Below are 23,666 nucleotides of genomic sequence, written 5' to 3'. Positions count from 1 at the left end.
ACAGCCACGTGACAGATTAATTTATGGCCAGATGCCAACTGACTGGTATCATCTTGGAGCAGGTAAATTTAGAGTTTGAGAGAGGATTTCAGGATGGCGAGAAGGAATCAGTTTTGTCTAATTTGGACTGCTAGTGACCATAGTTAAAGAATACACAGTTTGTAGGGTTTTTTGGTGAGTATTATGCTGGGTTGAGCCTTGAAACTAAGGTACCTTGTGGTCGAGCGGGTGACAGGCTCTCTGAAACTAGGTGGCAGAGTATGAAGGAACCAGCTTCCTCTCTTTACTTTTGCCACTCCGAGGCATTGTCCTCCTACTCTTTTTCATGGCAAATCAGCCTGATCTTTCTGGTGTTTGTAAACGTAGACACTGCTTTTGGGTCTCTATAAACATAGTTCTTATTTCTTTCATTATCCAAGCAAAACATAAGATCTGACGGGTTGCACTATTTACTTCTCATGGGGATACAAGATAAAATTATTAGGCATGAGAAAGTATGGGAGTTTACAATATAAAATATACACAATGTTCAAATAACTATATCAGTTTTTCATCAATATGCAAAATGGATATAATTCGTACATCAGCTAAGGAGTAACATATTTAATCTTGGTGTTAGGAAGTATTTTTGATTGGAGGGTAAAGAGACTGAGGCACTGGTAGTGGGTGTGGAAAAGAAAGTATAGATTTGCAAGAAATTGGGGAATTATTACTAGCAGAATCTGGTAATTGATTATTTTGGAATAGGCGACATAAAAAGAAAATAAAGAGTTGAAGGTGATTCTGTGACTACTATTAACTAAGACACAGGCAACAGTTACGGAAACAGGCAGGAAGAGAAGAAAAGTGTTGATGAATTTTGGGAAATTTTGAGTCTGAGTTGCTAAAGATATATTTATGTAGAGTTAAAACTTCAAATCTGTAGCTCAGGATAGGTGTCAGGGCTAGGATAATGGATCTACAAGTTATCTTCCTGAAGTTTACTGAAACTGTAGAAGTTGATGAGACTGCAAAGATGGTAGAGCCAGAAGAATATAGGTTGTGGTCTGCGAGGAGAATCCAAAGAACTCATTCCTCCACAGCAAGGGTGGGGAGGGCCCAGAAATTGAGAGGCTGAGTTACTGAAGTTTATAAGAAGTTCCTGATTTGGGCCTTTATGAAAATTGACAGAGGACACACCTTCTGATTTCAGTTCTATATCTACCATTCTGAAGTCCCATAAATTAATTTCAATATACTTCAGATTCACTTACAATTATCTTATTTGTGCATTTGCCACTATTTGAAAAACTCTTCTCTGTCATCTATTTGTTTATTTCAAGATCAGACTCAAATCATAACTCTGAAATGCTCTTACAGATTAAACAACCCCCTTTGATTCACTTTTGATTTCCACTAGCCTTCATTCTTGTAATAGTGCCAAGTAAGAGTTCATTGCTTAACTAGAGAGCTTGAGACTAAAAGTGTTCTGATAAAATAACTCTGTGTAACTGAGAGGTAACAGAAAGGTTTTTAAACTGTGGTGCATATGCAAGTTACTATGCTGAAAGACTAAAGATGGGTGTGAATCTTCCATTCCTTCTTTTTTCTTTTGAGATGGAGTGTCACTCTGTCACCCAGGCTGGAGTGCAATGGCGTGATCTTGGCTCACTGCAACCTCCGCCTCCCAGGTTCAAGCAAGTCTCTTGCCTCAGCCTCTTGAGTAGCTGGGATTACAGGCGTGCACCACTGCACCCAGCTAATTTTTGTATTTTCAGTAGAGACAGAGTTTCACCATGTTAGTCAGGCTGGTCTTGAACTCCTGACCTTGTGATCCTCCCACCTCGGCCTCCCAAAGTGCTGGGATTACAGGCGTGAGCCACTGTGCCCAGCCTCCATTCCTTTTTATAATGGAGTTAATAGACTGCCAGTTAAGGTACCTGCTATAGATATGGTGTCTCTGGATTTTGGCAATCAGACAATTTCTTTCTTTTCTTTCTTTTTTTTTTTTTTATCATACTTTAAGTTCTAGGGTACATGTGCATAACGTGCAGGTTTGTTACATATGTATACTTGTGCCATGTTGGTGTGCTGCACCCATCAACTCATCAGCACCCATCAATTCATCATTTATATCAGGTATAACTCCCAATGCAATCCCTCCCCACTCCCCCCTCCCCCCTCCCCATGATATGTTCCCCTTCCCGAGTCCAAGTGATCTCATTGTTCAGTTCCCGCCTATGAGTGAGAACATGCAGTGTTTGGTTTTCTGTTCTTGTGATAGTTTGCTAAGAATGATGGTTTCCAGCTGCATCCATGTCCCTACAAAGGACGCAAACTCATCCTTTTTTATGGCTGCATAGCATTCCATGGTGTATATGTGCCACATTTTCTTAATCCAGTCTGTCACAGATGGACATGATAGTTTACTAGACAAGATTAAGAAGGCTATTGTGCCTATAAGAGTGATTAGAATGTGATGCCTCTGAAAAACCATTGAATAAACTGGGCATATTTAGCACAGAGAAGACAGAGGAACATAAGATACTTTCTAATATGGCACTGTCAAATGGAGAGAAGATTAGACTTTGATTTTTTTACTTTGTTTGATTTTGCAAAAAGCAAAATACGATGAATCAGTGAAAATTTTAGGGAAGTAGATTTTAGCCAAATGTGAGGACGGTCTGAATAATTAAAATACCAGAAGTGGAGTAAGCTATTTTCTGAGGCCATTTCTCTATCCCTGTAAGTATTCATACCTATAGTCCTTGGCCTATTCTTGAGAATGTTGAATGTCCAGTGTTTTCATCTGAATTTATTTTATCAGGTTGTCAGAGGGGCCTCTGAGAGCCCATTTAACTCCAGATTTCATAAGCCCATGAATGTTTGGCTTTAGTATGAATATATTGTTTGGCTGAATAAACATAACTGAACCTGTATGTAAGAAGGAAGGAGTTTGCTGTGCCTCAAGGTCAATCATCCTAAAAATTTATTCTTAGAGTGTCGAAAAGTAGGTTTAGATGTAAAAGGTGCAAGAGACTAAGATGACTGAGATGTGTCCTGGGTCCTCATATCAGATTGCTGTTATCCAAGGGATTCTTTTCTTTTTTTTTTTTCTCAGAGGGAGTCTCCGTCCGTCGCCCAGGCTGGAGTGCAGTGGCGCGATCTCCACTCACTGCAAGCTCCGCCTTCCGGGTTCACGCCATTCTCCGGCCTCAGCCTCTCAAGTAGCTGGGACTACAGGCTCCCGCCACCACGCCCGGCTATTTTTTTTTTTTGTATTTTTAGTAGAGACGGGGTTTCACTATGTTAGCCAGGGATGGCCTCCTTTTCCTGACCTCGTGATCCACCCTTCTCGGCCTCCTAAAGTGCTGGGATTACAGGCGTGAGTCAGCGTGCCATGTCCCAAGCGCTTATTTTCTTGAGTGGAAAGCACACAATTCTTCCTTCTCCCTTCATGAATTTAGAGCCCTGATTTATTGAGATGTATGTTAAATGATTGCTGCACTTTGTACCTATTTCTTTGCATATTTATACTCAATTGGATTTTCATATAATTTTGTAATTTGTTTTCCAATTTTGTTTGTACATATTCCATTCCTTTTACCTACCCTAAACCTATAAAGTGATTGAGTCAGTATAATTTGCCCACCATTCTTTTGGGTCTAAATATACCATATGCTGCCAAATACATAAGAAGCCCTTCAAAGGAATATATTTTAGATCTTGCTCAGAAGTCTTCTTATTTTTCAAAATACTGATAATAATGAATTAATTAAATTACGTTGATTTAAGCATTTGACTTACTCAACAAACATTTATAGTGTATAATTATATAACTTCCTTGTGTTTGCAAAGTCTTGAAATTTATGCATATGTTCATTCACTCATCTGTTTAAATGCTTTGGTTATCTTAACGTGTATTTTCGGACAATGCGATTTTAATCCATTTTAGAATGTTAGGCAAAGCAGGTTGGTTTTGCAATGTTCCTTAAAGGTCATTAAGCTTGAGGGTTTTTTTTTTTTTTTTTTTTTTGGATCAGTGAAGAAGTAAAATTCCAGAGCCTGAGGTCTTCCTGAAAGCTGCCTTATCTTTGGTTTTTTAAAGGTTACAGTTGGGAAACATTTGCAGAATTTCCACATTATTCTGAACTGCGGGGAAAATACAGACCCAGTTTTTTTTTTGGTTACTTTTCCCAGAGACTTTAGTCTCAGATTACTTGAAATTTCATAAGCTAGAATACGTATCAATCATCTGTAATAATGCTGGTATTTTAATGGAAGAGTAAATATGAAATTGTTTAAAGCAAGTTTGTTATAGATAAGGGAGTTGTGAATATAGATTGCATATCAGCAATAACTATATATAATATGCAGATTACAAATGCTCTGTCATAGATTATCATCAAATATTTAATGGAAGTGTATGAGAGCTAACATGCAAAAGTCTCAAAATTTAAACACAAAGAGAGCTAGTTATACTCCTTTTTATAAGAATAGAAGTATATTTTACCCTGATTAAGTTTTATGAGGTTTTATAAAGATTCCTGCCAAGGAGCATAATTTATATTAGTCTTTCTTGAAGTAAGCAAATAAAGTATGGATAACAAGTAGAAAATGTATTTTTCTTTTTTGTTTTTGTTTTTTTGGTTTGTGAGTTTACACACACTTCTGCCTGGTTCAGTAGAATATTTGAGGTGGCTTATAAGAATACTTTTTAAAAAGCATTAAAACAGAATAACGGTAAATATAAGTAGACTAGGAAACCTAAGCCTGGGGAAATCAGAATGTATAGGTATAGGCTGTGGGGTCAAACACAGTTATTCAATTTTGTATGTAGATGTGCACTCAAAAGAAAACTTTTGGAGGATATACTTTTCATTGTCTATAAGGAAAAAAAATAACATACAGCTACTCAAAGGAAACAATACTTTTCCTTGTATTCAGTCTGGAAACATACTTATTGTCTGGTTTTTCATATAGAGATTACTGAATGGATACTGCCCTTACCAGCCTCCTTATGATTTATTTATAGCATGTTTTAAAAAGGTGCTTATTGCAATAACACTTAATGGAATAAAAATAGCCAGTGTGAATGAGCTCTTATTCTATATTAGACACTGTGCTTTCCTGGCTTGATTTCATTTATTTCCACGTCCACCTTACGAGATAGAGACTGTTTTTATTCCCATTTAAAGATGAAGAAACTGACAAAGATTAACTTGTCCAGGATCCACATCATTAGTGGTGGACGCAGGCACCCTGATTTTAGATCCCTTGCTTTTAGTCACTTCTCTAGTGCAGAGTAAAATTAGGAGAGAGTCCTTCTGTCCCAGAGACACTAATGAGAATCCTTTTATTCATCAGGAAGGCTTCAAGTATTTGGACTTTTCAGTGGCAATATTGCCCCCATTTTTTTGAAAACTGTGGCATGTACAGAAATTTGAAGCAACATTCTCAGGTTTTTCTGTTACTATAATATTATTTGTTAAAAGCATTCAGTTATGGAGATAATATTATTGCTTGATTATAAATTGTTGGAAAAATATCCCTCTTCAATAGTTTGAACAATTGTCTTATAGAAAAGGTAAAGCTTACTATTCCTACCTACAAAGGGCAGAACTAAGAATAGTTATAAATGACTTAATAGCAGATTTATGTTAAAAAAAAAAAAAAAGAATAACTTGTCAATGCACCAATCTGACCAAGAATACAAGATGTCCCCTTGTGAAGTAGCAATCATTGAAATTTTGGAGAAGGGCTGAATATTACGGTAGACCTTTCTACATTGAGTGGGATATGAAACTAGCTGAGCTGCAGATCTTTTCTAACTCTGGATTTTATCCTCCTGTTTCCAACTGAATATCTATCTCTGAGACTCTGTTTTCTCATCAGTAAAACTGGGCTAAGTTTTTCTCTTTATTACACTGTTGATGGTTCTGAAGATCAAATAAATATTATATATTGAAGTCCTTTGAAAACTGTTAGTACTGTAATTCCAAACATTGATTATTCTTTCAACAAAGAAAACATTTTTATTTTTTTGAAACTTATGTAACATTGGCTGGGCGCGGTGGCTCAAGCCTGTAATCCCAGCACTTTGGGAGGCCGAGACGGGCGGATCACGAGGTCAGCAGATCGAGACCATCCTGGCTAACACGGTGAAACCCCGTCTCTACTAAAAAATACAAAAAACTAGCCGGGTGAGGTGGCGGGCGCCTGTAGTCCCAGCTACTCGGGAGGCTGAGGCAGGAGAATGGCGTGAACCCGGGAGGTGGAGCTTGCAGTGAGCTGATATCCGGCCACTGCATTCCAGCCTGGGCCGCAGAGCCAGACTCCGTCTCAAAAAAAAAAAAAAAAAAAGAAACTTATGTAACAAACACATACTAGTTGAGTGGCTGTTATGTGGCATATATTATATTTTATATGTTGTTTTCTAATTTATTTTTAATGTTCTTAGATTTTTCTCTCTTGCTAATCACCATCTTATTATTTTGTCCTCCAACTGTTGTAGACAAGTAAAACTACCAAGTTTTAAATTTAGATAATGCCAACTAGGTAAAGTGTTATAGAGTTTTAAATTAAACGGAAATTCTGTTTACCTGAATATTTTTCGTTCTCCTTCAACAGGAAGAATTGAGATTGGAGAAGATTGTTTCTTACCATTCATGCCCTTCTTTAGAAACAGGAAGATAAAGGGTATTGATTCTCTAAGATAGATAGTCATTTCTGAGTAGGACATATTGTATTTAAATTGATCATTTGGAACCCTTACTTTTTCCATTTACTCTCACTCAATTCATGTTCGTCACTTTCTTTGAGAATTAATTCAAATCCAATGCCCTACAATGGCTTTTCTATGATTTCCTCGACTCCATTTTAAACACTCTTCTGCATGTGTATGAGCTTTTGGCTCTATTGTTTAGCTCTTGTGCAGAATCAGATTTGCAGAATTTTAGAGCCAGAAAGGCCTCTGCGTTCATCCAGTTTAACGCTCTAATTTCCTGATGAAGAGGATGAAGACAATGAGTCCCAGTCACACAGCTGGTCAGCCTTTGAGCCAGAATTATGTTGGAGCAGTTGTCACTACCTTCTGTTTTGCAGTTGCTTGATTGTTTATGTGTGTGTGTTTGGTCTCCCCAGTGAGAAGATTTGTTGCCAGGGAACTAGCCTTTTTCCTCATCCAGAGAAAAGTAGTTCTTCGTCACTTGTTTGTCCAGAGTAGACATACTAGGATGCTCAGGAGCTAACCTTTGGAAGTAGATGCCAGTGGTGTTCAGCTATCCTTTGATCTAGTACTATTTTTAATGCATCTTCAATTTTTATTTTGAAATCTAAAACATATTTCTTTTATCCCATTATTAGTAGAATTGATTAGCATGATATATAATTCAGATTTCGCGTTCTTTTTTATTTTTTGAGATGGGGTTTCGCTCTTGTTGCCCAGGCTGGAGTGCAGTGGCATGATCTTGGCTCACTGCAACCTCTGTCTTCTTGGAGTCAAGCGATTCTCCTGCCTCAGCCCCCAAGTAGCTGAGATTACAGGAATGCGCCACCATGCCCAGCTAATTTTTTGTATTTAGTGGAGACGGGGTTTTACCATGTTGGTCAGGCTAGTCTCGAACTCCTGACCCCAGGTGATCCACCTGCCTCAGCCTCCCAAAATGCTGGGATTATAGGCGTGAGCCACCGTGCCCAGCCAGATTTTGTATTCTTAATAGTTATCCTTACATGGAGACAGAAATAAATACCTCTGTAGTAATTCAATGATTAGATACAAATCTATTTTCTAGTACTTAGAATACTGTGACAAGGGGATGAGTATCAAAGTCTGTATCTCAATATTTGATATACCTAAGTTTTTTTTTGATATAAATAGTTGTGTAGTACAAGATAAGAGTTGACTTAGAATAGTGCCCCTCAAGCCGGGCCATATATCATGATGACGTCACTCCCCCAGCCCCACACACACCTGAGTTGAAATCTCTTAGGTTGGGCCTGTGCATGTTTGTGTTTCAAGAGCTGTACAGTAGTTCTAACCCCAAGCCAAAGTAAAGGACCATTGGCTTAGAAGGACAGCATTGTTGAGATAATGAAGGCCCCCTTTTAAGAGAAAATTGCTACTTTGGGTGGGGGAGATGTATGCCTGTTGGACATGTAAATAGAAATCTTGTAGAAAGGTACAGACTGATTTCATACGTGACCAAAATCACCTGACTACCTATGGGTTATCTTTCAGGCCTACCTACTAGTTGAGTTGCAACTACAAACCTCCATTATACAGAGTGAAATTTATTAAACCAGGGCTGAGTTCTCTGTTTCTCATTTCAGAAATAACACAAAAAATCTACTCTGATAATAGCAATTGGTTACTAGAAACTTCCATTTTGTTATTGTAATGAGTAGTGGCTGACTCAACCGATTGAAAGCTTTAGTAAGGTTGGTTTCATGTTTGGATATCATGGTCCCCATCTTACAATTATCTATCAATAAATCCTGCTCTCTCTTCAGAGCATTTCTTCAGTGTTATATGTAACTGCCCACCATTTATGAGACTGCCATATGGGTAGCTCATTGAAATGAGTAAATAGTAAGAATATATTAATAAAATGACATGCATACATTTGAAAGTCACAGAACAGTCAAGTGGTCACAGAAGTTTAGTTTATACAAGTGGACAATTGGCAACAGTCAATTTAAATTATTTTTATTGGGAACCTTTTTTTGAATCTTGCTTTGGGCTGAGTGCTGCAGATCACAACAAAACCCTGAGACCAGCTTTTGAGCCAAGACATTTAGTTTTCAAGAGAAGCAAAGTTGAATAGGCTGAGACTAGTGAATTAATAGTAACTGCGTATTATTTACTGAATATAATCAGACAGAGAATGATAGTTTTTTTCTTTTTTGACCTGAGATGGACACTGGGAATCACCTAATTCTAGAATTTCACAGATAAGGAGACTTTTAAAAAAATGTGATAAATTGTGATAACAGTTTAGAGCAGGAAGAACTTTATTTTTTACCTGGAGTGGGTTATACAGTTGTACATCTATGTGTATATGGACCACATGGCATTTTCATTTATTCAATGGAGAGTTGAGAGGGTCTGTGTTTAGCACTCGAATATTGGACATGATTCAAATATGAGTTAAGTGTGTCTAGAGGCTTTATTCATACCTATTTTCTTTTAGTCAGCAATGCTTCATAATGCCTTGGTTTCGTGAATTAATTTTAATGGAATTAAACTTGAACAGCTCAAAATTATATAATTAATTTCATTCAGCTTCAATTAAAGTTACTAATTGAATCAAGCCTACTAGCATGACACCTGGCGGCAGTCAGCTACATAACAATGGCTGCAAGTATTTAGGACTCTGCTGATCCATATCTACTAGTGAGTTTCCATGAAAAATCTCTTTTATTGATAATCTCAGAATGTCCTTGAGTTGACTGTAGCAGTGGAAAGATTTCTGGAGTTGTTTAAAAAAGTAAAGATTTTAATTGAAACTAACATATCTCATGAAGATTACATTTCTCTATGATAATGCTGAGTAAATGTTACATAAATCTAGAACATATTGGTTTAGTATATTTTCAATTTATATTTTACTGCTCTTTGAATATGGTTTTGTTTATAAAAATCCTTGGAATTTAAGACCCCATTTGCTTCAGAGACCTTAGCCTCTGGACTTGGTCCCAAGTGGGTGTCCATCTGTTTTTATGTGTTGAAATTTGTTTCATGGCAGAACTTTTTAATTGTTGTGAAATCCCCATGGTACATGAAAAATTTTTGCATGTGCAGAAATTTTTTCCTTCCCCTGGAAATGTTAACACGGTTGACTAACAACTTCTGTTTGAATCTCTTTCCTTTCTTTGCTTCCATGGCTTAACATCATGCAGTTTTTCTTACTTCTCTAACTCCTTCCTAATTGTACGGACTCTTCTTGGTACTTGGTACTCTTCTTGATATTTCTTAATATATTCACTCTTTTAGTGAGCTCATTAATTTGAATGGCTTTGGACATCAAGTTTAGAAAGATGACTATTTCTAGCTATAACCTTTTTTCTGACTTGCAAATTCAAATGTCCAATACTTAATTCATCCACTACACTGTAAACACCAAGAAGGCCTGGGCAGCATTTCATAATTCATGGTATCCTCATCAACTAGCACAATGCCTAAACATCTACTATGCAAAAATATATATTACTAAAAGAATAAATTGGTCTCCTGATTTTTAGGCTTTCCCAGTCAAATCCAGACTGAGAACTTGGTCATATCCAGCCCCAGCTTCCTTGATTATCTCTACAAACCTCTAGTTAATTTCTCACATTTACTCTCTATTCTATCTTGTTATCCAGTTAATTATACTCTTATCAACTTCAATATGGGCTTTGCGAAGTCTCTCTTTTAGTTTCCCTTTCTGTATTCTCCCTCTTAGATGTATCCATACTCCAATGGAATCATCTGAGTTCAAACTCTTCTCCCTCAGTTGAAATAGAATCTTTGATTTTGGTACCCAGGAACATGTTAAGCGGCTTGGCGCAGTGCCTCACGTCTGTAATCCCAGCACTTTGGGAGGCCGAGAAGGGCAGATCACGAGGCCAGGAGATCGAGACCATCCTGGCTAACATGGTGAAACCCCGTCTCTACTAAAAATACAAAAAAATTAGCCGGGCATGGTGGCGGGCACCTGTAGTCCCAGCTGCTGGCGAGGCTAAGGCAGGAGAATGGCGTGAACCCGGCAGGCGGAGCTTGCAGTGAGCGGAGATCGTACCACTGCACTCCAGCCTGGGCGACAGAGGGAGACTCTGTTTCAAAACAAACAAACAAACAAACAACAAAAACAAAACAAAACAAAACAAAACAAAAAACTAGCCAAGTGAATTAAAGTGCATCCAGAACTGAGAATCACAAGTGTGCACAAGTTTATTTAATCTTCCTAAGGCGTGGCTCTGATAAGGCATTTCATAAAGCTTTAGTGGCTAGTTTGACTTATTTTTCTTGCTTTTGAATTTCATCCACATTTCTCACCTTAGCATTATAAAATCCACACAATGTCTCTAATCAAACCTTCACAGCCTTCTCTCCTAATTTTCTACTCATAGTCCTTCACAGTCCAGAGTTGGAACCTTTACCCAAACGTCTGCTTTTGGAGTTTGCCTTTGCTGTTCTTCCACCTTTCTCCCATCTGGACTTTTGGAAATCCAACTAATCTTTTAAAGACCATCCAACATGTACCTTTTTCTCAGTGCTTTTCTTGATCTCTGAATCCTGATGAGTATTTTTGCTTCCTTTGAACCTCTTTGGTGATCTGGACCTCTCATAGCATGCATTTTACCTTATTGCCAGTTTGCTTTTGGCTTGACTTATGCTTCCCAAAGACTTTACGTTTCCTTACATGTTGGTTTTCTCCCTGAGAACCCATAAACCCACCTGCGATTCTCTCCTCCTAAACACCCCCTTCTCGGAGGATGCATTACACAGTCCTTGACTTTTTCTTCACTTTCTTTTGTTGTTGTTGTTGTGTTGTTGTTGTTGTTTTTGAGACGGAGTCTCGCTCTATCGCCCAGGCTGGAGTGCAGTGGCTGGATCTCAGCTCACTGCAAGCTCCGCCTCCCGGGTTTACGCCATTCTCCTGCCTCAGCCTCCTGAGTAGCTGGGACTACAGGCGCCTGCCACCTCGCCTGGCTAGTTTTTTGTATTTTTAGTAGAGACGGGGTTTCACCGTGTTAGCCAGGATGGTCTCGATCTGCTGACCTCGTGATCCGCCGTCTCGGCCTCCCAAAGTGCTGAGATTACAGGCTTGAGCCACGGCGCCCGGCCTTTCTTCACTTTCTAGAGAGAGAATGCTGTAGTTGCTTTCTATACCTCCTCACTACTGAGTCTCTCCTCATTCAGCTGCGGGCTGACTTTCATCTCTACCACTCATCAGAGCTTCTTCTCTTTCACTCCTTTCCCTGCTGATCAGCCCTCTACATGCATGGACTCACTCACTTTCATCCTTCCTGTAACGTTTCCACATTTCTCTATCATGGCACATCACTTGCTGTATTAAAATTACTTGTTTACTGTAAACTTAACAGATTATTTTTACCATGAACATCTCTGATTCTTTAATGTCAGGCTGATAGTAGGTGCTCAGTAAATACCTGTTACTGAGTCAATAACATAGGCAGCAGTCAATAGAGATAGACCTGTTCTATATCCTTACATTATGGCAGACTTGGAAGCATTTAGAAAAATGTATATACTAAAAAAAGAGAAAAATATATAAATTCAATTATATTAAATGTATCTTTTTTAATTCAGGAAAATGTGATAAAGACAATACTGAGAAAGATATAACTCAAGCTACCAATAGCCACTTCACACATGGAGAGATGCAAGACCAGTCCATTTGGGGAAATCCTTCAGATGGTGAACTCGTCAGAAGTAAGTATTTTTAGAAAAAACTTTGAGTGATTTTGGGATACGACTATGATAATATATTCTTCGTTAATTGTCCCAGATAATTCTGCTACAAATTCGTAAATCAACAGAGTTTATCTAAAAGTGGTTGCATTCATATTTTAAATTACAGAGCTAAAGCTAGGTTATACATAATGCTGTCAGTGTTGTCTTTCTTCAGAAAGGAAGAATTGACCCGTAAATGTTGGACTCTATTCTCAGAGAGATTTAGTCAAAATTCAGTTCCTTTTTGAGTAGCAACTAAGTGGAAGTCAAACAACTCTAAGTATATGCGGATGGAGAAACTAGCAAGAGAAAGATGGTGGAGCTAAAAGATTAATGCTACTGTGGTCTCTGTTCTCCTAGCTAACTGACTCTAAATTTTTTTTTTTTGATTAATATTTTATCACTGTTGGTTAAAAATTTTTTGTGATATTCTTCTTCCTAAAATTGCATACAAAAGCTTTGGTCTATTTTCATATTACTCTTTGAATGCCCTGCAATACCATGTCTTTTGGGTGCTGATCAGAATGCTGATCCAATGTGAGGTTCTGCTCTCAAGCTCCTGGAGCTGACGTTCTGGTCACTAAGTTCCCCTAGGTGTGTTCAAGGTGAATTTGCCATACAATGAATTATTGGACATAGCAAACACGTAGGTGTAAATATTGCTGCTAGGCCACACCTGGAAGAGCACAGAGAGTAAATCTTTTGATATTCCCCTTTAGAGTAACCAAAGTACCATGTTCCCTTCTCAGGTTTTCAGAGTGGGTAGAGGAGAATTTACTTCTGGGATCAAATGTTTATTTTATTTTTAAAACTTATTTCTTTAGTTTAAATAATTTCATACTATTGACCCTTTACTGTCTTCCACATTACACTTACTTTGAAACTTAGAACATTTCTTTCCTCTCTAGAATGCCTGTCTCTAACTGAAAACTAAACAAAATAAATTAGAAAAAAAGAAGGAAGAGTCCAACTTAGGAGAAAATAAACAACAACAATAAAAACACTATTGAAGGAAATTTCCAGGTTTCTAACAAAAACTCTAAAAATGAGTATGTTTTATGTTAATTTTAGGACCATTTGGTTTTTATACACTTTGGTCTTGGAGAAGGGAGTAGGAAGGAAGGAAATGAGACTCAGAAATTAGTGAGGAGGGAGATTTATATAGCTTTATCTAAAAAATCAAATAAACATTATTTCAAGTAAAAATTTATCTCAAAAACATATATTGATTAGCTTTTATCTAATATTGACTCTGCTATTGTGAGACACATGATTTTGTGGAATAACTGGCCTATTTTATCTCTGATTTCCTAGCAACCAGAGTTAGTGAGCACTAGAAGAAGTTCTAGAGACAATTTTACCTCTATCTGTTGGGAAGCAAAATGGTTTTCTCACTTTGTTTTTTCAGTTGTAACAATTTTAAGTTTGTGTTTCATTTAATTGGTTTATTTCCTTTATCTCTTTTCCTAGGGCCCACAGTAGGAAAATGTGAGTAAGATTTTATTGTTCTAACAACAACAATAAAAAATACAAACACTAGGCCGGGCGCAGTGGCTCACGCCTGTAATTCCAGCACTTTGGGAGGCCGAGGCGGGTGGATCACGAGGTCAGGAGATCGAGACCTTCCTGGTGAACACTGTGAAACCCCGTCTCTACTAAAAATACCAAAAAATTAACTGGGCGTGGTGGTGGGCGCCTGTGGTCTCAGCTACCCGGGAGGTTGAGGCAGGAGAATAGTATGAACCCCGGGGGGGCGGAGTTTGCTGTGAGCCAAGATCGCAACACTGCACTCCAGCCTGGGCAACAGAGCGAACTCTGTCTCAAAAAAAAAAAAAAAAAACACTATTAAATAAGAATATGGAGAGTCATGCTAATGTGTTAAATGTGTTTATATTATTTGGTTAAGCTCATATTAGTCATGGAATCCGTACCATTAAAAAGAATTAATTAAAATGATTTACTCTATGGTTTAATTGGTTAAGTGGGTATCAAATCAAATATATTGTAAATTGCATGAGTTTCTTTATTGAGATAATGATGTACCCTGTCCCATGGGACTTTGGAACATTAGGAAACAACTGTCTAGTTTCTTACTAATATTCACTGAAGGAATGAAGCGATACAGAAATTTAAACCCCCCTCTGAAAGGGCTGCTGGGAAAACTGACAGATGAATGGATATACAAAAGATACCGGCTAAAGATAGCAATGCCACTCCTGCCTGAAACATAAGCTGGCAAGCATTTCCAAATATCGGTGGGTGAAATCTGACTCTGAATTTTGATTATAGATTTCAAAAACTCCATTTTTGTTATTTTCCCAGTCATGCTTTTCTAGACAAAGTCTACTTTGTTGGATCAACAGAAAAAAATTGATATCTGGATTTGCAGAAGTGGAACATTTTATATCATCTTTAAAACTGACTCAATTCTGGATAGCATTTGAAAGTTTTGTATTGTGGTAGCTTCTGCTATTCCAACTCCTTTGATACTAAACTCTCAGAACTGCCTGACTTTCCTTCTTTGGCCTTCCTCACAGAGTCACTGGCCATCTCTGTGTAATTTAATGTCTGTCTGTCTGAATTCTGAAGTTAGGAAGATGTGTATTTTCCTCTTGCTTAAACATCTCGCACATTTTGGGGGCCCAGAAACTCTTTTGTAATAACAATAGGCCCTGGAAAAGGAGACTCTGGCTCAGCGCTTCATGGGAGGAGGGGAACATCTGTGTTGAGTCAGGCCCGGGCTGGCTCCCGTTCCAGGAGTCCTGTGTGGCTCTCTGAGCACCATGGAAGAGGCAGACAGCTGGCTCTCACGGAATTGATGTTAGTGTTCCCACTGTAGTGTGAGTTTGGCTGAATAGAGGGATCATCAGAAAAATGAGGCTGGCTGGGTGTGGGAACATTTTCAAATGCACAACCCACACATTTTCCAAGCTTCCATGGGGCAGCTCAGCTTGCATACGCAAGAAGTGAAGGAGAGAGACGCGGTCGAATGTGACTTCTTTTTCTTTACTCTTGAAAGTGGTGAGGGCTTGGCAGCTCGTGTCTCCGTTGTGCCGGGTGGCTGCTGCCGTCTTTGCGGGACACTCAAGGCATAATTTATAGGGGACTGTTAGCTGTCAGTGTAATAAGGCTGTTTTTACTTTGCTGAGAATAACTGAGCTCTGGAAAGTCAAGGGAGTGGCTGCTTTGGAAATTGTATTCTAATTAAAGGGTGTATTCTCAGGCCTCATAAGGGATATTCAAGCTGAGAATAATTTCCAGATTATTCTGTGAACTTTAACCCTGACCTTAGCAGACTACCTGCTTGAACTCATACTTGATTCATGCTCTACACAGAAGTTTGTACTTAGTCTGCTTTCCCTGGTCCACCTAGAAAACATTGCAGGTGGCAGGCCTGCGGTACTATGGTTTTTCAGGGTATGGATTTCAAATTGGTTGCCCTGGAATTGCTAACTTATTACAGAGAATACATTATGGAAGTAATGAATAAAAGGAGGAAACTCATGTGGAATCAAACATTTCTAATAAATAGGCCCCACACTATCTGGTCAGAGAATGCACATTTTGGTTCTCTTTCTTATGAAATTTAAATTTAAAAAGACAATTCCAGCCACTTAAATTTGTTTAAAAATTTCTAAACCAAATTAGTAAAGAATTAAAAACAATAAAGGTTTTATGAAAAAAAGTTTATAATTGGATATTCTTTTTTTTTATTTTGTGACTTTTTATCCTTTTTACAGTTCAAAACACTTTTATATTCTCAGAACATATTTTGGTGTATAATTTAATTTCTGAAAGGTGGCTTAAATTTTTGGAATTTTTAAGAGCACCAACTAAGCCTTTGGCTTTTCCCCTCAGATTAGGATGTATGGTATCGTATATAATTTGAAGCTATGCCTTGTTTTAATTATCACTATTCCTCTGACTTAGTAAAATAAATGTTACAGTGAAGCTACACCATCAATTAATAGTAATTTTTCTGCTTAACCCATAATATGCATAAACTGATAACAGGCAATAGGCAACATTTCATGTTTTAATTAGATAGGAAAAGGAACAGAAGCAACATTTCGATCTCAGTCTTTGGGGGGATTTCTAAGGTAGGAAGAAGTGTGTGTGTGTGTGTGTGTGTGTGTGTGTGTGTTACCGTGCTTACACTGAGGCATGTGTAATATTTTCCTTTAATTTAGGTCAAATTCTACTATTCTAATTATTTCCAATAGAGAGCTTACATTTTTCTTTGTTCCTCTTTATGAAGTGCCTCAGGTCTCTATCTCAGGTTTTTCTAGGTCTTTCTGAAAATTCTTATTAGTTAACTTTATCCTTGGACATTGCTTTTACATAAACGTCTCCTAATTCTAAATGTCATTACTTAACTCCAGAAATTTTCCTTAGCTTCTCCTCTGAAATAAATTTCCCATTAAATTAAACTATTTTGTTCAGCTAATTCTCTCCTTTGTGATTTTATAGAATTCCCATGATCTGAAGCAAAGTTAGAATGCTCTACTTAAATGGTAATCCCCATTCTATTTAACCCATTTATTCATTTTGAAGAGTTTTTAGCTCTCATAATAGTAAGCACTTAATTGGCAGTAGAATGCAAGCTCTTCTCCATCTCACAGTTGCTCACCCTTATGGAGCTGCTGTATCATGCCTTTTCACTCATCCTGCTACTTGAAACCTTTGTCTTGGCATCATCTGCATTTCCTCTCCACATCAACAGGCTCTGTTATTAGGAGCTCTATTATTTCTTTTCCTAGCCTTTGCCAACTTAATGCGGATCACCCTTTAATGCATACCATTTAATCACTTTAGGGAATGCCTCCTTTATGTAAAATACTGAAAGAAAAGCAGATACTCAGGTGTTCTATTTATATACTTAGAGCATTTTTACTTTGTTGGTAAGGAAAGAGCATTGAGAGGTTTGTATTAAGTTTATTTGACAGCTCTCCTTTGAAGGCACATTTCAGTAAGTGTTAATTTGGATTTCTTTAGAATTCACTTTATATGGAAAAGGCCATCAACCAGCCCCTAGATAACTATGACCTAGTTAAGACTGGAAGATCCAGCTATCGTATTATGTTTCTTGGGTAATCTAGGAGTTTTTCCCTAATATTTAATGCTCATTCATTTTTGGGAGCACATATTGGAAGCAAGTAATTCTGACTTTTGCCTTGCTTGATGTCTTTTCCTCCTCCATTTGGCTCTCAGAAAAATTCTCTGTTTATTCAATATGTTGGACAAACAGTTATGTGACTGTAGTACACATGCTTTGATTATTGTTTTAGAGGAGGATGTTTATGGTCACTTATTCCAAAATCAAACTAATCGTTTGGGTTCAAGGTTGGGTGGATAATACTAAATCATTTTTGATGGGCTCCTGTATTTATCTCATTGGTCAGTGGCAACCATTAGGCTGTATTCTAGAATGGAGGTCAAGTTACCTGACACACTTCTTCTTAGGCTGCATTATTCTATCCTCATCTGGCTTCTGCCCAGAAATTGGGGAGAACCATTTCATTTTGAGCCGTTTTTTGTTTTGACCATTTAATGTTCAGGGGCTGAGAGGTCAATGGAAACTGACTTCCAGGAGTCAGACTGTGGCTGCATCATTACTACTAATGCTAGGCCAGTTACCTACCCTCTGTGAGCTCTAACATCTCATTTTTAAAAGGGAGGTGCTAACACTTTATGCCTCATTGTCATTTTGATGATTATACAAGAAAATGCATATTGTATGCTTCCTTAGCACAGAGCCAAATGAGTAGGCATGCACTGAATTTATTGGTTTTCGTTATTATTACCCTTGAGCCCTACTATTAGTTCTAAGGCTTGTTTTGTTTTATTTTTTCATCATGGCTCCATTGGGTTACATGTCCAGACAGGCTGGATCCAAAAGATCATGTCTTTCCGACACCCTTGATATTGTCTACAACAATAACCAGCACATTGATTGCTGCATGGTTTGTGCTTAATAAATGCATGATGACTTAAGTGTATTGAATTAATGAGGGGGAGGGAAGAGATGCTTTACCTACCTTGCCTGTATTATTTCAGATGTTAAGGTCCTGAGATGAAGATTCTAAATCACTACAGTATTCCATTTATTCTTTCTAACTCCCTTCTTACTCCGAAGCTGCATATGGTTTATTCATGTCAAGTTTGAAGTATGTATAGATGACTTTTATGATATTAAAGCAATCAAGTTCTAAATTTGACTATCATTTACTGATAAGGCTACTTTGAAGAGTTTTCAGTGAAGTTCTTATGGTAGTGCTCTGTATAACATTCATTTTCTGAGGAGGTGAATAGAAATGACACTTTCTTTATGGCCTTTTTTGCATCCCATGTTCCTTAGTTTTCATGCCTACCCATAAGAAAAAAAATTTGAGACAACTTTAGTTCCCTCCCTGCCTTTTGTGTCCCTCCCTCCAGCTTGGATGGACTTTCCTTCCATCCTTCCTTCTCTCCCTCCCATTCTTTTGTCTTCCTTTTATTCCTCTTTTCTTCTTTTCCTCTTTTCTTCTTCTTTCTCATATTATTCTCTGCCTTTCTAACAGATATGTGTAGTCCTACTGCATATGTAGATATTGTTCATCTGTATAAAGGTATATGTAATGAAGTCCATTACTATTTAAAGATTGTAATTGGTAATAAATTCGTTCTCATATTTACCTCTACTTCTCTGGTTTTGTAAATTGGAATTTTCTCGTGGATTTTAATGAGTTGTGAAATAACAAGTTATATACAAATGAATTTTCAGAGTGTAAGAAAGAAAGAGACTGCTTTGCAATTTATGGAAGTAAGAAAGAAAGAGACTGCTTTGCAATTTATGGATGTTTCTATGTATACTTCTCTGTGTTTCCCCCAAACAAAGCTCCTTTTTGTGTTTTTCTAGATACTTTCCATTATGCTTAAGTGATCGGATTTGTTTTCATGAAGATTGGATAAGAATATTTTTAAAGTGCTTTGTATACCATAAAGCACAATGTGTGTTGTTATTGTTGTCTTATCATTAATATCATTATTCTAATCTATTACTTTACCTTTCAGTTTTATTATATTCAATGACATTTGATTTGTAATCTATATCCTACTTCTTTGGTTAAAGGTTTTTAATCTCTTCCTGTTATTCCTAAATTATTTGGGTCATTATTGGGGGAAATGAGATGGCATTAAAGTATAAGTGGTGGACAAGGGCTCAGTGAGGAGGTAGATTTATTCCTCTCCTATTTGAGAGTGTTTCTGAGCCTCAGGAAGGAGCTGAGGCTTGGGAACTGGCTTAGAGATCATCCCAAAAATGCTAACCACTGAAGAAATAAATAACATTTAATGATCAAGACCACAAATGCTGTGGTCTAGATAATTTTAGTTCTCAAACCTCAAACTTCTGAACACTCTGTGAACTTAAAGATAAATTATGTTTTTGCAGATTGTGTTGTTTTATTGAAATTTGTGAATTAGGAATTAAAGTATAATTTTAAAAACAAAATTAAAAATTGATTACATGAAGACTGAATGTTAATGGTTTACCAACTTCATTATGTTGGAGATACAGTGACGGGTGTGGTTCTTCATTCAAAGTTTACAGTCTTGTGGGAGAGACAATTTATTGTGATATGATAATGTGTATTATGAATGCTCCAGTGGGGAAGTGCAGGTTGTGGTAGGTTCTTATGGGATAACACAAACCCTAATGTGGGGAGAGGGCCAGAGAGAGCTTTCCAGTAGAACTGTTGTCTGTGATACCTAAAGGGCGTCCACTAACTGAAGCCGTTCATGGGAGGGGCTGAGGATGGGGTGTTAAAGCGCAAAGCACAGCACACCTACAGTTCTAGAGGTAAGACAGGACATGGCCATTTTCAGGAGAGCTGGGGAAATTTTGTGTAAACTGGGATGTAAATGTTAGGTGAGGCGTGGAGAGAGATGAGAGAGAAAGAATCTGTTAAAGACCTAAGGGAAGATAGAAAGTATTGAAGGGAGTAGTGACCTAATCAACAGTGTGTTTTAGTTTGGCTATAGTTTAGGATGATGACTCTTGAAACACTGAGAAAATAAATAGGAATGGGAAGGACTGAAGGCATTAAGAGATCAACTGGAAGACTGTTGTGTAATCCCTCTGAGAAAGGAAGGTGTCTTGGAGTGGGGTAATGACAGGTAGGATTACAAGGAGGAGATGGATTCAGCTTTCTATGGGATGTAGTCAGTAAGACGTAGAGGGTGAAAGGAATTACAGGTGCTGAGAGTGAGGCCAAGGTTTTAGTTTGGACAAGTGATAGTTGTGATGAAATGACAGTGGGGCAAATGATTTGTGGATGTTGTCCAAAGAGGGTGTGAAGTGATGAGCTGTGGCTATAAAATGTGTAGGGAAGGAAATAAAGACAAGAAGGCTATCACAAATAAGAAAAAACATCAGAGGGGTTAATAGTCCATAAGTTCCCTGTTGTTTCAGAAATAAAACAGGTATAGATATATAGATAAATAGAAAATATGGGAAGAGAAGATGCAGTATGAGAATGAGAAGTATGAATTTAAGATTTCTGAGTTGGAATAGCCTCAGGGAAGGTAAAGGCTCAAAGTATAGTCATAAGGAGGATGAGTGACTGAAATAGTTTCTCCCGAACTAAAAGTGCTATATTCGGAAAAGGCTGCATAAAAATTGCCATGTATAACAGTCGGGGAAGAGGAGATCTAGAGGTTTCTTTTAATCAAATATATTCAATAATAGCTAAAGCTGGGTTTTTATCAATGTTTCTTGAATTTCAGATGCCTCATTGAACCTTAAAGGTTCAGGAGGGGCCAGGCACAGTGGCTCACACCTGTAATCCCAGCACTTCGGGAAGCCAAGGCATGAGGATTGCTTGATTTCAGGAGTTTGAGCCAAGCCAGGGCAATATAGTGAAACCCTGACTCCATAAAACAAAACAAACACACAAAACAATCATTAGCTAGACATGGTGGTGCCTGCCTGTAGTCCCAGTTACTTGGGAGGCTGAGGTGGGAAGATAGCTTGAGCCTAGGAGGTCGAGACTGCAGTGAACTGTGATTGCATCACTGTATTCCAGAATGGGTGACAGAGGGAGACCCTGTCTGAAAAAGAAAAAAAGAAAAGAAAAGAAAGACAAATGGTTTAGAAAGAATAGCCAGTTGGTCTGGTCATCTGTGGTTCTTTGCTGCTTTGGCCAAATGTCAGTCACCTGTTGGGGATGAATGGAATAGTAGTTTGATATTCTCTAAGGTGAGGTCCCTGAAATAACTGGGAAAAAAAAAAAAAAATACAGATTTTTTTTGAACCAGTCTTCATTATTGTAAGATTCTAAAGAGTCTTCTTCATTTAGTCTAGTAGATATACAAAATTATAATTAAAAAAAAATGTGAGTATGTGTGTGTGTACATATAGGCACATATGTATATGAAGGAAAGATTAACATCAAATTATACATGTGTGTTTATTTTTTTCTTAATGCAAGATATAGATCCATTTCCTCACAATAGTTACCTTTAGGGAGTTAGATGAAGCTGAGTGAAAGCATATGGGTAAAGAGGACTCCCACTTAATATTCTGTATTCTCTTTTCTGTGTTTTTTTCCCCATGAAGTGAATTATTTTATTATATTAAAACAAAAATATTTTTAAAAGAAAATTATCTCATGATATGGCAAAATATCAGGGTGGGGTACCAGCTCTTCAAAGTAGCATTAGAGCCCAGTCACCTGTAGAAGATGCTTCAGGTTATGGGTAGACCAGGACATTCAGCTTCCTCCAGGTTCTGTAGGAGACAGGACCAGCTACATGATTTGGAAGATGGAGGGCAGTGCAGAATGAGAACGCAGGGTCTCTTATTAAAACATTATTACGAATTTCAAGAGAACAACAGCAAAACATTAAGCCAGGCATGGGAGTCCTTATAAGTACAGGGCTTTCCGCAACTGCATAGTTTCACACCCATGATGCTGGGCCTGGCTGTAGGCATTGAAGGAGTGGGACTCCATTTCTGGTAAACATGAAGTAATATTCTGTATCTATTTTATAATTGTTTTATCAGTAAATTCCAAGAATTCAGGAAAGAAGGAGTTTTTCTAGGCTTGGGCAAATCAGTTGCTATGCTAGTCACAAACGTGAGTAACTTGTATAGCTAGGTGAAACAATTGCCATGAGCAAGCTCCGGAAGGCAGTGGTTCTCAGCTCTTAGCTGGCCACAGCCAGCAGAAGGCAGGAAGACCTGCTTCCAGTTTTATCCAAGGCTCAGTACAGCATGTAGGGGTCTATCAGAATGAGAGGGGCTGGTGGAAATCCCTCTCTAGCAAGCTGAGAATCAGTACCTGATTTGCCCCCCTCCCTTGTTTTTTTTTTTTTTTTTTTTTTTTTTAATTAGTCTTTAAGGAGTTAGTGACAAAACCATGCTCCACAGTTTTCCACCAAAGGCTGGATTTTTTCCAGGTCCCTGAGTTCTGCAGCAAGATACCCAGAAGTCAAGGGAAATCTCTTCTAAAACACACAGATGCTGTCTTAGAGGGTGAAAATTACATTAAAGTTAACCATAGAAGAGAGTGGGTAGAGAAATTTGTTCTGCTTTGGAACATTCTTTAATTAAGTATATTTTCCATGGTTCATGAGAACTTGTGAGAACTCCTATTAGAAAATTTAAGAGAAAAAAAAGATTCCCACCATCTGAAATTGTCATGAATAATTGATTCATGCCAGTGTGATCATAATAAGATCATACTTCGGATGCTGCCCATCATTCCCTGTCTATGAAAAAGATATTAATGTATCATTTATGTGTAGGCCTGTCTTTGCAGGTTATCTTCACGATATTCCTTCAGCATTGCAAAGGCGCTGTCATAATTACAAAGGAGACTGATAATGTAGGCAGCAGTGGCAACAACAACACACCCAACGAATGGTGTGATTATTAATAATTACCATTTTCCTCCTATTCTTTGTGAGTTGAGTTCTTATTGTTACGCTTCTCCCATATTCAGTAGATTTTTAAGTCTTATCAATGGTTTTGTGTAAAAATATTTACTACTGAACATGGAAGATTAAACCCATATTCTTACATATTTAAGTTTTCAGTATTTTAGCCAATTTGTGATAGCTGATTTTTAGTCTAGCTTTACATATTTTAAAGAACAAGAACAAGTCATTCAGCATGTTTTATTCAAATACATATAAGTTGTTTTTTGATTTCTAAATAAAAGGTTGTCTTTTAAACTTATTAAATTTC

General features: G+C 37.6%; 1 protein-coding gene across 4 annotated transcripts in view; it reads left to right on the top strand.

The window, feature by feature from the left end:
* Window positions 1-23,666, top strand: part of MDFIC (MyoD family inhibitor domain containing) — a 93,748-nt gene that overhangs the window by 9,787 nt on the left and 60,295 nt on the right. For all 4 annotated transcript variants that reach the window (XM_033191897.1, XM_033191896.1, XM_033191895.1 and 1 more), the window contains one exon: window positions 12,293-12,415. In XM_033191897.1, coding sequence (XP_033047788.1) covers window positions 12,293-12,415 — 123 coding nt within the window. The remainder of the gene's footprint in view (window positions 1-12,292; window positions 12,416-23,666) is intronic.

This window comes from Trachypithecus francoisi, unplaced genomic scaffold (genome assembly GCF_009764315.1).
Source record: "Trachypithecus francoisi isolate TF-2019V2 unplaced genomic scaffold, Tfra_2.0 Lachesis_group4, whole genome shotgun sequence".
NCBI classification, from domain to species: Eukaryota; Metazoa; Chordata; class Mammalia; order Primates; family Cercopithecidae; genus Trachypithecus; species Trachypithecus francoisi.
This window is presented reverse-complemented; position numbering and strand designations above follow the sequence as displayed.